A 13,197-nucleotide genomic window follows, 5' to 3' on the forward strand; every position below is an offset into this window, starting at 1 on the left:
TACCTGGCGCAATGTGTATAATAACGTGCTCTAGCTGGCGCATTGTGTATAACGTGCTCTACCTGGCGCAATGTGTATAATAACGTGCTTTACCTGGCGCAGTGTGTATAGTAACGTGCTGTACCAGGAGCAAAGTGTATAACGTGCTCTATCTGACGCAATATGTATAATGTGCTCTATCTGGCGCAGTGTGCATAGGAGGTTCTACCTGGTGCAATGTGTATAAGCGGCACTACTGTGTGGTGTAATGTGAATTGGCACTATTATGTGGTCATGCCCCTTCCCTATGAAGCCACGCCCCTAAAATTTTGTGGTGCGCCTATGGCGCGCAATGCCTATACTTTGTGATCTGGGAGGTGGAACACCAATTCACTTTCTGCCTAAGGGCACCAAAATGTCTAGTTGCACCTCTGGTGCAGGGTGTCCTGCATGCTACACAGCCCAGCAGCATTGTCACCCCATCCCCCACCTTGCAACACTTTTGTAGTGTCCAAACAAGATTAATAAGAACCTTCAATCTGATGGAACCCAGAAAAAGACCGGTAGGACCCCAATTTTTAAAAGTGAGAGGTCCCTGGGACCCACTTTTTTGGGGGCTCAGCGCGATCATTGAGGCTGGCCTGCTAACAAGCAGACATTATCTAGATGGCTTTGAAGCAGAACTCCTGGTTCCAAATACCCTCAAGGCTCATTCCACTAGATCTGAGGGACCATTGTGGCGGTCATTTGTGGGGCACCTGCTGAATAATTTTGCAGAGCAGCCATGTCGTGTTTGATCAACACCTTTCCCCATTTGTATTCAATACCTCCACCTCCCAGGGTGCTGCCTTTGGGTGATGGGTTTTCCGTGCTGCTCAGGAGCATCCCCTCCCTTAGGGGAAACTGCTTTGGGACATCCCCATGGTAATTCCTGTGGAGCCTATGGACCCTGAAGAAGAAAACAAGAGTTATAGTAGACTTACCATTGTTAACAAGGTCCATATGGTCCACAGAGCACCCACCACGACACACCTGGCTTATGGATATTATTATAGGGTGGTCTTCAGTATGCCGGCTGTCGGGATCCCGGCGCACAGTATACCGGCACCGGAATCCCGACAGCCAGCATACCAACACTTTTTCTTCCTTGTTGGGGTCCACGACCCCCCTGGATGGAGAATAAAATAGCGTGGCGCGTATAGAGCGCCACCATGCCCGCAAGGGGCTCATTTGCACTCGCCACACTGTCGGTATGCCGGTAGTCGGGCTCCCGGCGCCAGGAGCCCGACCGCCGGCATATCATACTACACCCATTATTATATGGTCACTGGTTCTCGTCTAATATGAGTGTTTCTTAAGTGTTCCATTCTTTGTTCTCATCTGTCCTGCTCCTACCTTGGACTTGTTCACTAAACTGGATAGCCTGGGGCTGGGGTATATAGGAGGAATCACCAGTGCATCCTGGACCTGAAAGTTTAACAGTTTGTTTCCCAGTACTCTCCAAACCATGGAAAATTCCGGTGGAGCCTATGGACCTCGAAGAAACAGAGTTAGCAAAGTCTACCATAACTCTTATTTTTGGCTCCTGATACCAGAGCACCTGCTGCCACTTTTCTGGATCTCAATTCCTACGTTTTGTGCATAGTTGAGTCAAAAGGGTGGTCTTCTGTTTGCCGGTGGTCGGGCTCCCGGCGCTCAGTATACCGGCGCCGGGAGCCCGACCGCCGGCTTACCGACAATTATTTTCCCTCGTGGGGGTCCACGACCCCCATAGAGAAAGAATAAAATAGTGTGGCGCGCGTAGCGTGGCGAGCGCAGCGAGCCCGCAAGGGGCTCATTTGCGCTCGCCACACTGTCGGTAAGCCAGCGGTCGGGCTCTCGGCGCCGGTATGCTGGTCGCCGGGAGCCCGACCGCCAGCGAGCCGTAGTGAACCCGAGTCAAAACATGGTCAAGCTACTCAACTCCTTTTAGGGCCTTGCTCTCAGTGGTGTTTTCCAGTAAAACTCGCCTCCTCTATAAACTTTAGGTTCATGTTAGACATACCATCAGGGAGGCATCCTTGGCTGCAAAATTATTCAGCAGGACAGCCCCAAACATGCAGCCAATGTCATTAGGAACTATCTTCAGCGTAAAGGAGAACAAGGAGTCCTGGAAGTGATGATATAGCCCCACAGAGCCCTTATCTTATCGAGTCTGTCTGGGTTTACATGAAGAGACAGAAGGATTTGAGCAATATATCCACAGATCTGTGGTTTGTTCTCCTTGTTTGGAACAACCTCCCTGCTGAGTTCCTTCAAAAACTGTGCGCAAGTGTACCTGGAAGAATTGATGCTGTTTTGTAGACAAAGGGTGGTCACACCAAATGTTGATTAGATTTAGATTTCTCTTCTATTCATTCACTTTGCACTTTGTTAATTTAGAAAAATAAACTATTAAAACTTCTATTTATGAAAGCGTTCTTACTGTGCAGCATTTTTTTCACACCTGCCTAAAACATTTGCACAGCACTGTATATATTTCAAACATAGTGTACATAGGTCACAAATCGCACCACTTGGTTGTATACGATAGTTAGCGGACGATTTGATTGTATGTTACTTGGTCATATGCGATTGCGGATTATTTGCATTTAAAGTCAATTATTACAATTGAATGAAGTACAATAATGAACAGCTTTCTATACATTTATTATTCATATACGTAAATATTCCATTTCAATATCACACATTATTGTGTTTGTATTCTTTATGACATAATACAATTTCCTGTGTAAGATATTGCACTGTATATACTTGTATGAATATATGTGATTATGGAAGTGATCTCATGGATGTCTGTTATATTCAGCACGGCATATAGTTACGGTTTGGCTGGTAAATACATATGCTGCTATTAGATACCGGATTTACCTGTAGCTGTTACTCTGAGTGGTGATTGGCTGAAGATATAAGCCACATGGATACAACGATGACAAGTAAGAGGTTCCCATGACTCAAGAAGACAGATTTAGGCTTGTCCCAATGCATCTCTTTATCCTGTAACCTGTGGTGTAGTGACCACTTACCTAAACTGTACTGTGTGTTAGTAGGGTACTTCTATATTGTTTACTGTGTATACATTGTACCACACTGACCCGGGCAAAGACTGTAATTGGCGGTACTTGTACTTATATTTTTATGCTACTAGGAATGAATCGCTCTTTTGTGCTCTGAAACCACAAGATCGGGCTGGAACACCATCGTGCAACTAAGTACATGGGTTTAATATAATTGAATAGCCTTGTCATGGATGATTGATACTCCTGTAAGTTCAGACAATAACAACTGTATTTTACATTAACAAATCGTAAATTATACACTGTTCAGTCCTGAAATGAAGAGCTCCTATTATATAGTCACGTTATTAATGCACAAAATGATCAAAATAACAAACACTAAAGACTTCACAGTATAATAATATAAAAAACAGCAATTGAAAAGGAGATTTATGGTAAGACTTACCATAGTTAAATCTCTTTCTGCGAGGTACACTGGATTCCACAGGGAATACATCAGGGGTGTAGAGATGGATCTTGATCCAAGGCACTGACAGGCTAAAGGTTTGAATATTCCCAGGATGCACTGCACCGCCTCCTCTATAACCCTGCCTCCGGACACTGGAGCTCAATTTCGTTAACCAGTCCAATGCAGCAGCAGGTAAGAGACGGCAGATGGCGCCCTGTGGAGCCCAGTGTACCTTGCAGAAAGAGATTTAACTATGGTAAGTCTACCATAAATCTCCTTTTCTGCAGCGGGGTACACTGTGTTCCACAGGGAATACATTAGGGATGTCCTAAAGCAGTTCCTCATGAGAGGGGACGCAACGTAGCAGGCACAAGAACCCGGCGTCCAAAGGAAGCATCCTGGGAGGCGGAAGTATAAAAGGCATAGAACCTGATGAACGTATTCACTGAAGACCACGTAGCTGCCTTGCACAATTGTTCTGTGGACGCGCCATGGTGGGCCGCCCAAGAGGGTCCAACAGACAGAGTAGAATGGGCTTTAATAGCAGCAGGAGCTGGGAGTCCAGCCTGCGCATAAGCTTGTTCAATCACCTTTCTAATCCATCTGGCCAAGGTTTGCTTGCTCGCAGGCCAGCCACGTTTGTGGAAACCAAACAGTACAAACAGGGTATCTGACCTCCTGATGGAGGCAGTCCACATATATACGGAGAGCCCGTACCACATCTAAAGACTGTTCTTTGGAAGACAATCCACAAGAGTTAAACCACAATCTCTTGCTTAAGGTGGAAAGATGACACCACCTTAGGTAGATAACCAGGGCGAGTTCTAAGAACTGCACGGTCATAATGAAAAATCAGAAAGGGTGGACGACACAAAAAGCTCCTAAGTGTGACACCCGTCTAGCAGAGGCAATAGCCAGCAGAAACAGGACTTTGGCTGTAAGTCATTTAAGGTCCACCGATTCAAATGGAGACTCTTGCAGGGCCTTCAGGACCACAGACAAACCCCCATAGGAACATAGGGAAGCTGAATCCACAGTGTGCCCTGAGTGAAGGTATGAACGTCAGGTATAGACGCAATCTTTCTCTGAAACCACACAGACAAGGCAGATGTGAACCTTGAGGGAGGGCAGATAAAGTCCTACATCCAGGCCTTGTTGCAAAAAAGCCAGAAGTCTCGAAGCACTAAACTTGGAAGCATTGTAATTCTTAGCATCACACCAGGTGAAGTAAGAATTCCAGACCCTATAAAAAATTGTGCAGAAGCCGGTTTGCGGGCATTCAGCATAGTTTGGATAACCGCCTCTGAGAATTCTTTGGCTCTCAGGAGTGAAGCTTCAAGAGCCACGACTTCAAAGCCAGTCTGGCCAGGTCCGGGTAGACACAAGGGCTCTGAACGAGGTGGTCTGGGCATTGAGGAAGTAGAAGAGGACGCTCTATCAATTGATCCTGCAGGTCTCAGAATCAATGCCGTTTGGGCCACGCTGGAGCGACTAGAAGTAGTATTTATCCTTCTTGCTTGAACTTCCGTAGTACCCTGGGCAGGAGTGACACTGGAGAGAACACGTATGGCAGCCGAAAGTTCCATGGAATTGCCAGTGTGTCCACGAATGCTGCTTGAGGATCCCTGGTTCTTCATCCGAGGGCTGGAACTTTCTAATTGTGTAGAGACGCCATCAGGTCTACATCTCGTAGACCCCACTTGTCCACTAGGAGTTGAATGACTTCCTGATGAAGACTCCACTCTCCAGCGTGCACATCCTGACGACTGAGGAAATCCACTTCCCAGTTGAGGACTCCGGGAATGAACACTGCCGATATTGCTGGCAGATGGCATTCCACCCAATGGAGGATTTTTGATACTTCCAGCAATGCCATGCGGCTTCGAGTGCCACCTTGATGATTTATGTACGCCACCGTGGTGGCGTTGTCTGATTGTACTTAAACAGGCCTGTTCTGTACCAGAGGCAGGGCAAGCGTCAGCACATTGAACACTGCCCGCAATTCCAGAATGTTTATCGGGAGAGATTCCTCCCTAGTCTACTGACCCTGGAGAGAGTGTTGCTCCAACACCACACCCCAACCTCGCAGATGGCGTCCGTTGTCAGGAGGACCCAGTTGGAGATCCAGAAGGGACGGCCCCTGCTCTACTGCTGGTCCTGTAGCCACCAGCTCAGTGACAGACGAACCGCCGGAGTCAAGGAGATCATATGAGACCTGAACCGATGAGGCAGGCCGTCCCACTTGGATAGGATTAACCTCTGCAGAGGGCGGGAATGAAATTGAGCGTACTCCACCATGTTGAAAGCCGACACCATGAGACCTAGTACTTGCATAGCCGAGTGTATCGACACTCTTGGGCGAGAGAGGAAGTATCTAATCCTGTCCTGAAGTTTAAGGACTTTATACGGAGCCAGAAACAATCTCTGTTTGTGTGTGTCCATTAGTGCCCCCAGGCGCACCATGCTCCGAGCAGGGACCAGCGAGGACTTTTTCCAGTTGATGAGCCACCCATGGGCTTGTAGGAATTGGACTGTCAGTTCCAGATGACTGAGGAGAACATCTCGGGAGTTCACCAGGATCAGCAAGTCATCCAGATACGGCAGGATCCTGATTCCCTGACGCCGGAGATGAGCCGTCATCACGGCCATGACCTTGGTGAAGATCCGAGGAGCCGTGGTCAGTCCAAATGGCAGAGCCTGGAATTGATAATGTAGGTTGCCAATAGCAAACTGCAGATATTGCTGATGCGATAAGACAATAGGTATATGCAGGTAAGCATCCTGTATATCCAGGGATTCCATATGGAATTTGGATACTCTCACAAATTTGTTAAATGATTTGAGGTTGAGTATAGGCCGGAAAGGACCCATTTGGCTTCGGAACTAGAAACAGGGTGAATAGTATCCCCTGCCGCTCTGGAATAGAGGTACCGGCACTACCACTCCTTTGTTCAGGAGGGATTGTACAATCAAGTGGAGAGCTTGCGATTTCAACGGGTCCGCAGGGATAACCGCCGTGCAGAACTGGTGAGGGGGGCGTTTCTTGAAAGAGAATATATACCCGTGAGAGACAACTTCTCGCACACAGGCGTCTGTAGTGGTCTTCAACCAGACCTGGGCGAACAACAGAAGTCAGCCTCCCACCCTGGGGTCCTCCAGAGGGAGGCCCACCCAGTCATACAGCAGGCTTGTCTTGTTTGGAAGCAGGCTGACGGACGGCCCAAGATTGTTTCGTTTTGGGCTTAGTGGTTTTGGAGGCACGAGCCTGTTTTGGGTATGCCTGACCTTTTGCTTTCCCTGGAAAGTGAAAGGAACGAAAAGTGGTACTCAGCCTTCGGAGAAGGATTAGTAGTTGGGAGAAATGCAGTCTTAGCAGTTGCTAAGTCAGTCACAATCTTATTCCGATCCTCCCCAAAGAGAATGTAGTACCTCCAAGGTCTTTTTAGAATCCAGGTCCACCTTCCATGACCTTGACCACAGAATCCGGCGAGCCAGGATGGACGTAGTAGACGCCTTGGGTCACCATAATACCTGCCTCAGAGGCCACCTCCTGGATATAGTGGGAGGCTGTGGTAACATAAGACAGATAGTCTGGCAGTGTCTGAACGATCCTGAGGCAGCTCATTCTCAATTTCTCATGCTTCAATTCCTTTTGCAGCCCAGGAGGCTGGAATAGTGGGTCTATGTACAGCACCTGTATAGGAGTAAATAGACTTCAGGCAACCCTCCACACGCTTATCTGTCGGTTCCTTCAGTGAGGTGACAGTGGTAACAGGCAGGGTAGATGACACAAGACGGGCGACATGAGGGCCACCGACGGTGGAGTTTCCCACTTTTTACTCAAGACCGCCGGGATAGGATAAAGAGCTAGCATCTTTTTAGACAGGGAGAATTTCTATCTTGGAGATGCCCAGGATTCCTGACGTATGTCAATTAAATGGTCAGAATGTGGTATGACTACTTTAGGAACCTTCTGACATTTGAACTTATCATGTTTCTTAGACGCAGTAGTGGGCTCGATCTCATCATCTAATTGGAGAATCAGCTTAATAGCCTCCACCAGGTCAGGAACATCAACCTGTGTTGTAGATTCTGCATCAGAATCAGCTGTATCAGTGTCTGATGGATCAGTATATTCCCCATCCTCAGCAGAAGAATCATCCGAAATATTAGTGGATTGTGAGGAAGAAATGGCCTGCTTAGCTGACCACTTGGCCCCGGCGGGGCATGGGGTAGACTTTTTACTAACCGTTAAATTTAGTTGTTGTAACGGAGTAGACAGAGTGTCCGCCCAGGGCGGATTGACTACAGGGACAATCTGTGGCTGTAATGGTACCGAAGGTTCCGTAGGGGGCGTAAGACGTGTCACAAGTGTACTTAGCATACATGAGAACGCTGCCCAAGGTGGGTCATGATTGGCCACAGGTGCTGCGGGTTGACTTGGAGGTATATGGCATCCAGTGCCAGAACCAAGTGTTAAAACTTCCCCTTCAGGTAAATCCGTGGTGCGAGCACTGCATGATGCAGAAGCGACCACGGATTTCCCACCCTGTGTGGCAGACATTATAGAGAATGTAGCCTTAGGGCGTGACAGTAAAATATAGCCAAATACAAATACCTGCAAATAACCAACCAAAACAATAAGTGAAACAGCAACTTGCGCCCTAGCTGCAGCTCGTCGATCGCCAAAAAGAGCACAACTTCTTTCTAGATACAATGATATATAGAGGAGCGATCTCCAAGTGCTGCTATACACAGTTTGGGTTTGTATATCCCCAAACTCCTCAAAAAGAAAACATAATACAAGATCCATCCATTAGCAGATTTCAAAATCTTTTTAATCAATCCTGAATCTTGCCACTGGAAATAGACCTGTATTAAAAAAGATGCATTCCTATAAAGGTTTCTTTAAGATTTCATGTAACATCAAACTCCTGATGAACACGGCTTACCTTTTTAATAAGCGCTATGTGCACCAAAAGGTATGTTTGGGTCCTTGCTTGTAAATGGACTATCTTCCCCACAGATGGCACCACCGTATTCGATAAGACAGCAGATCGTTTTAAAATATATATTCCAATAATTATCCCCCTCTGCTGGCCCTCACCACCGGGTACTATGGAGCCTAGGTAAAACAGATTTTAGTAAATCCGACCTGTGCTACCTGCCCTGGTGGATATAGTGGGGTCCCTGTACAGTACAGTGTTCACATCAGCAGCGCGGTCCGTCTCCTGGGACTGCGAACGGACCGCGATTTACCAGCGGGTCCCACCTGGGGGACACTCTAACCTCTTCCCTGATGTGCAGCCATGTGATCCAGGAGAGCATCAGCGGTGGTGTGCCTGAAGACCGGTGCGCCTCCGCTGTAAGTACACGGGAACTCAGCCATGGGAGTATGCAGCACTGCTGGGGAGGTGATAGAGCCCCAGCACACAATGTCAAAAAGACATTAAATAGTGCTGCAGCCCTTGAAGTCTTCTTAAAAAAGCTTTTCAGGGCTGCCTAGCGCAGCCCCACCTGTTAGTCGACCTGCACTGCAGGCACCAACTCTTACAAACTGAGCTCCAGTGCCTGGAGGCAGGGCTATAGAGGAGGCGGTGCAGTGCATCCTGGGAACAGTCAAAGCTCTAGCCTGTTGGTGCCTCAGATCAATATCCAACTCTAAACCCCCGATGGTATACCCTGTCGTATCCCAGTGTACCCCGCTGCAGAAAGATAAAATAACATATAGGCTTAAAATAATTAGAAATGTAAACATAAATAAATAAAAAAAATTAGATCAATAATCTGTGTGGTGTCCATGAGCAAAGCATGTTACAGTCTGCTTCCTCAGGCAGTGTTGAATTGGACTGCAATAACTGCACTCAGGGCATGGAAATGGCTTTTCAACCCTGTGAGTTTTCTGATGTGTAACAAGATTTTATTTCACTCAGAACATAGAAATGGTTTCTCACCTGTGTGACTTCTGATGTCTAACAAGAAGTGATTTATCTCTAAAACATTTCCCACACTCAGAACATGGAAATGGTTTCTCACCTGTGTGAGTTCTCTGATGTGTAACAAGATATGATTTCTGTCTAAAACATTTCCCACACTCAGAACATGGAAACGGTTTCTCACCTGTGTGAATTCTCTGATGTCTAACAAGAAATGATTTATCTCTAAAACATTTCCCACACTCAGAGCATGGAAAAGGTTTCTCACCTGTGTGACTTCTCTGATGTTTACTAAGATCTGATTTATCTTTAAAACATTTCCCACACTCAGAACATGGAAATGGCTTCTCACCTGTGTGACTTCTCTGATGTGATGCAAGCTCTGATTTATCTCTAAAATATTTCCCACACTCAGAACATGGAAATGGTTTCGCACCTGTGTGATTTCTCTGATGCCTAACAAGATGTGATTTATCTATAAAACATTTCCCACACTCAGAACATGGAAACGGTTTCTCACCTGTGTGACTTCTCTGATGTTTAATAAGATATGATTTATCTCTAAAACATTTCCCACATTCAGAACATGGAAATGGCTTCTCACCTGTGTGACTTTTCTGATGTGTAACAAGAATTGATTTCTGTGTAAAACATTTCCCACACTCAGAACATGGAAATGGCTTCTCGCCTGTGTGATGTCTCTGATGTTTATTAAGATCTGATTTATCGCAAAAACATTTCCCACATTCAGAACATGGAAATGGCTTCTCACCTGTGTGACTTCTCTCATGTGTAACAAGATTTGATTTCTGTCTAAAACATTTCCCACACTCAGAACATGGAAATGGTTTCTCACCTGTGTGAATTCTCTGATGTGTAACAAGACCTGAATTATTTACAAAACATTTACCACACTGAGAGCATGAAAATGGTTTCTCACCTGTGTGACTTCTCTGATGTCTAATAAGATGTCCTTTACATGTAAAACATCTTCCACACTCAGAACATGAAAATGGTTTTTCACCTGTGTGATTTCTCTGATGTGTAAAAAGAGTGACTTTTCGTTTAAAGCATTTCCCACACTCAGAACATGAAAATTGCCTGTCACCTGCCTTAGCTGGGGGATGGCTAATACGCTTTGTGATCTGTGTAAAAGATTTGGTATCTATAGAAGAAGGCAAAGTATCTACTCTACTCATATCTACTCTAAGAGTTGCAATAGAAGTACCAATATCTGAGTTATCAGGAGAACATTCCCCATGAGTGGTGGGACCAGATGGAGTAATAGAGTTTTCTCCATGAGCATCTTGTGTGAGGTTATCTTTGATTTCACCATCTGAAGAGAAATGGAGATGTCCTTCTGAGATATTCCTGCTGAGGTGTCCAACTGCTGAGTACAAAAATAATTTTATGATATAGATTATGATGATAATGATGAAAGGTCAAAAAAATTGAGTATAAGAGGTATGCCCAAGATGTTTCATGGTACCATTTGTAACTCACGGAGTATTGTTTAGATGATGTCTGATTGGGAAGGCATGGCAGAGTTTGGGAACAGTACAGGAGAAATAGGAGAAATACTGAAGGTGGCAATGGTGATCTGGGAGAGGCCACAGTCACTGGTAGAATGAAGAGGACAGGAGGGAACGTGTGAAGATTAGACTGGAGATGTAGGGAAGAGAATAGTGGTTGAGGGCTCTGCAGGGGAGTGAGATAAGTGTGATATATATTCTGTATATGACGGAGGCAGTGGGCGAAGGAGGACAGCAGAAGTAAATCGGTGAGAGAGGAAAATGAGACAGGCAGTGGTGATGAGGATACATTGAAGAATGGCAAGGTGGGAGCTCAGTAGGCTGTGGGTGATGACTAGGTTACAGTAATCTCGGTGAGAGATAATGGATTTAATAACAGTTTTAGTGGCTTCCAGAGTGTGAAAGGGCCTGATCCTGGGGATATCATGGAGGTACATGTGGCAGGATTGGGAGAGTAGAGAATGACACCCAGACAACAGATTTGGAAGATACAGGAGAGATGTTGTCAACACCACTTGAGACTAGGAGTTGAAAGAACGGGGAGGGGGGTGACGTTAGTTTTGGAACTGAGCACAGTGTTATCCATGAGAAGGTGGGTGATCGAGTATATTAGAAATGTAAAAACCCAGATTTAGTTTCTCTAGGTCTTCAAGGCCTGAACGAATACACACACACACACACACACACACACACACACACACACACACACACACACACACTGCAGAATAATTAGCATACTTAATATACAATCAGTATATACAAAAATAAACAATGAGTGACATTCTAGGCGTAACAGACTGGCAAGCTGCATAGCGTTTACTTACTCACTATCTTTTTGGATCCAAAAATAGGATTTTAATTACCTACCAGTAAATCCTTTTCTCGTAATCCATAGAGGATACTGGCGTCTATTTAGTACCATGGGAAATAGACGGGTCCACTAGGAGCCATGGGCACTTTAAGAATTTGATAGTGTGGGTTGGCTCCTCCCTCCATGCTCCTCCCACCAGACTCATTCTACGAAACTGTGTTCGAGGAGACGGACATACTTTGAGAGAAGGATAGATAAAGATAGTGGTGAAATTCTGAACCAGCACACACAACAAGAGGAAAGCCAAGCTAACCAAACTTGAAACAGGAACAGCAACTGCTGAACCAACATTACTTAACCAAGTAACAGTGCAGGAAGAACGACGCACTGGGCGGGCACCCAGTGTCCTCTACGGACTACGAGAAAAGGATTTACCAGTAGGTAATAAAAATCCTATTTTCTCTTGCATCCTAGAGGATACTGGGGTCCATTTATTACCATGGGGATGTACCAAAGCTCCCAAACCGGATGGGAGAGTGCTGTGGTGCCAGCAGAACTGATTGACCAAACTTAAGGTTCTCAGAGGCCAAAGTATCGAACTTGTAGAACTTAGCAAACATGTTCAAACCTGACCAAGTAGCTGCTTTGCAGAGCTGTAAAGCCGAGACACCCCGGGCAGCCGCCCAGGAAGAACACACCGACCTAGTAGAGTGGGCATGTACAGATTTTGGACACGGCAAACTTGCCGTGGAATAAGCATGCTTGATAGTAGGTCTGATCCAGCGTGCAATTGTCTGCTTTGAAGCAGGACACTCAATCTTATTGGGATCATAAAGAACAAACAGTGAGTCCGTTTTTCTGTGATGAGATGTTCTTTTCACAGCTTCCATGCCGTCATACGTAGCCACAGTAAGTCCTGATAGGCGAATGAGCCCTGTTGCAGAAGATCCTCACGAAGAGGTAGAGGCCACGGATCTTCAAGGAGCATCTCCAGAAGGTCCACGTACCAGGCCCTTCTTAGCCAGTCCAGAGCAATGAGCATTGCTTGAACCTTTTCCCTTTTTATTCGTTTTAGAATTCCTGGGATCAGAGGAAGTGGAGGAAACACTGACACCATCTGATAGACCCATGGAGTTGTCAGGGTGTCTATTGCCAACGACTGTTGGTCTCTCGACCTGGAACAATACCGCCTGAGCTTCTTGTTGAGACAAGAGGCCATCATGTCAATCTGTGGATAGCCCCATCGACTTGTCAAGCACCTGATCACTTTCGGGGGAAGGCCCCTTTTCCCCGGGTGCAGGTTCCGCCCTGTCAGTTTATGTACGTTACTGCCGTCACATTGTCCGACTGGACCTGAATGGCCCGATCTTGAAGATGAAGTGAGGCCTGCAGGAAAGCGTTGTATTTGGCACTGAGTTCCAGAATGTTGATTGAA

General features: G+C 46.1%; 1 protein-coding gene across 1 annotated transcript in view; it reads right to left on the minus strand.

Moving 5' to 3' along the window:
• LOC135056932 (uncharacterized) overlaps positions 1–13,197 on the minus strand; it is a 227,017-nt gene that overhangs the window by 167,237 nt on the left and 46,583 nt on the right. The window contains exons 7-12 of the mRNA XM_063962712.1: positions 9,440–10,809; positions 7,462–8,101; positions 6,665–6,780; positions 4,159–4,314; positions 2,024–2,128; positions 1,375–1,506 (exon numbers count right to left, since the gene is read on the minus strand). Coding sequence (XP_063818782.1) covers positions 1,375–1,506; positions 2,024–2,128; positions 4,159–4,314; positions 6,665–6,780; positions 7,462–8,101; positions 9,440–10,809 — 2,519 coding nt within the window. The remainder of the gene's footprint in view (positions 1–1,374; positions 1,507–2,023; positions 2,129–4,158; positions 4,315–6,664; positions 6,781–7,461; positions 8,102–9,439; positions 10,810–13,197) is intronic.

This window comes from Pseudophryne corroboree, chromosome 3, assembly GCF_028390025.1.
Source record: "Pseudophryne corroboree isolate aPseCor3 chromosome 3, aPseCor3.hap2, whole genome shotgun sequence".
Lineage (NCBI taxonomy): Eukaryota > Metazoa > Chordata > Amphibia > Anura > Myobatrachidae > Pseudophryne > Pseudophryne corroboree.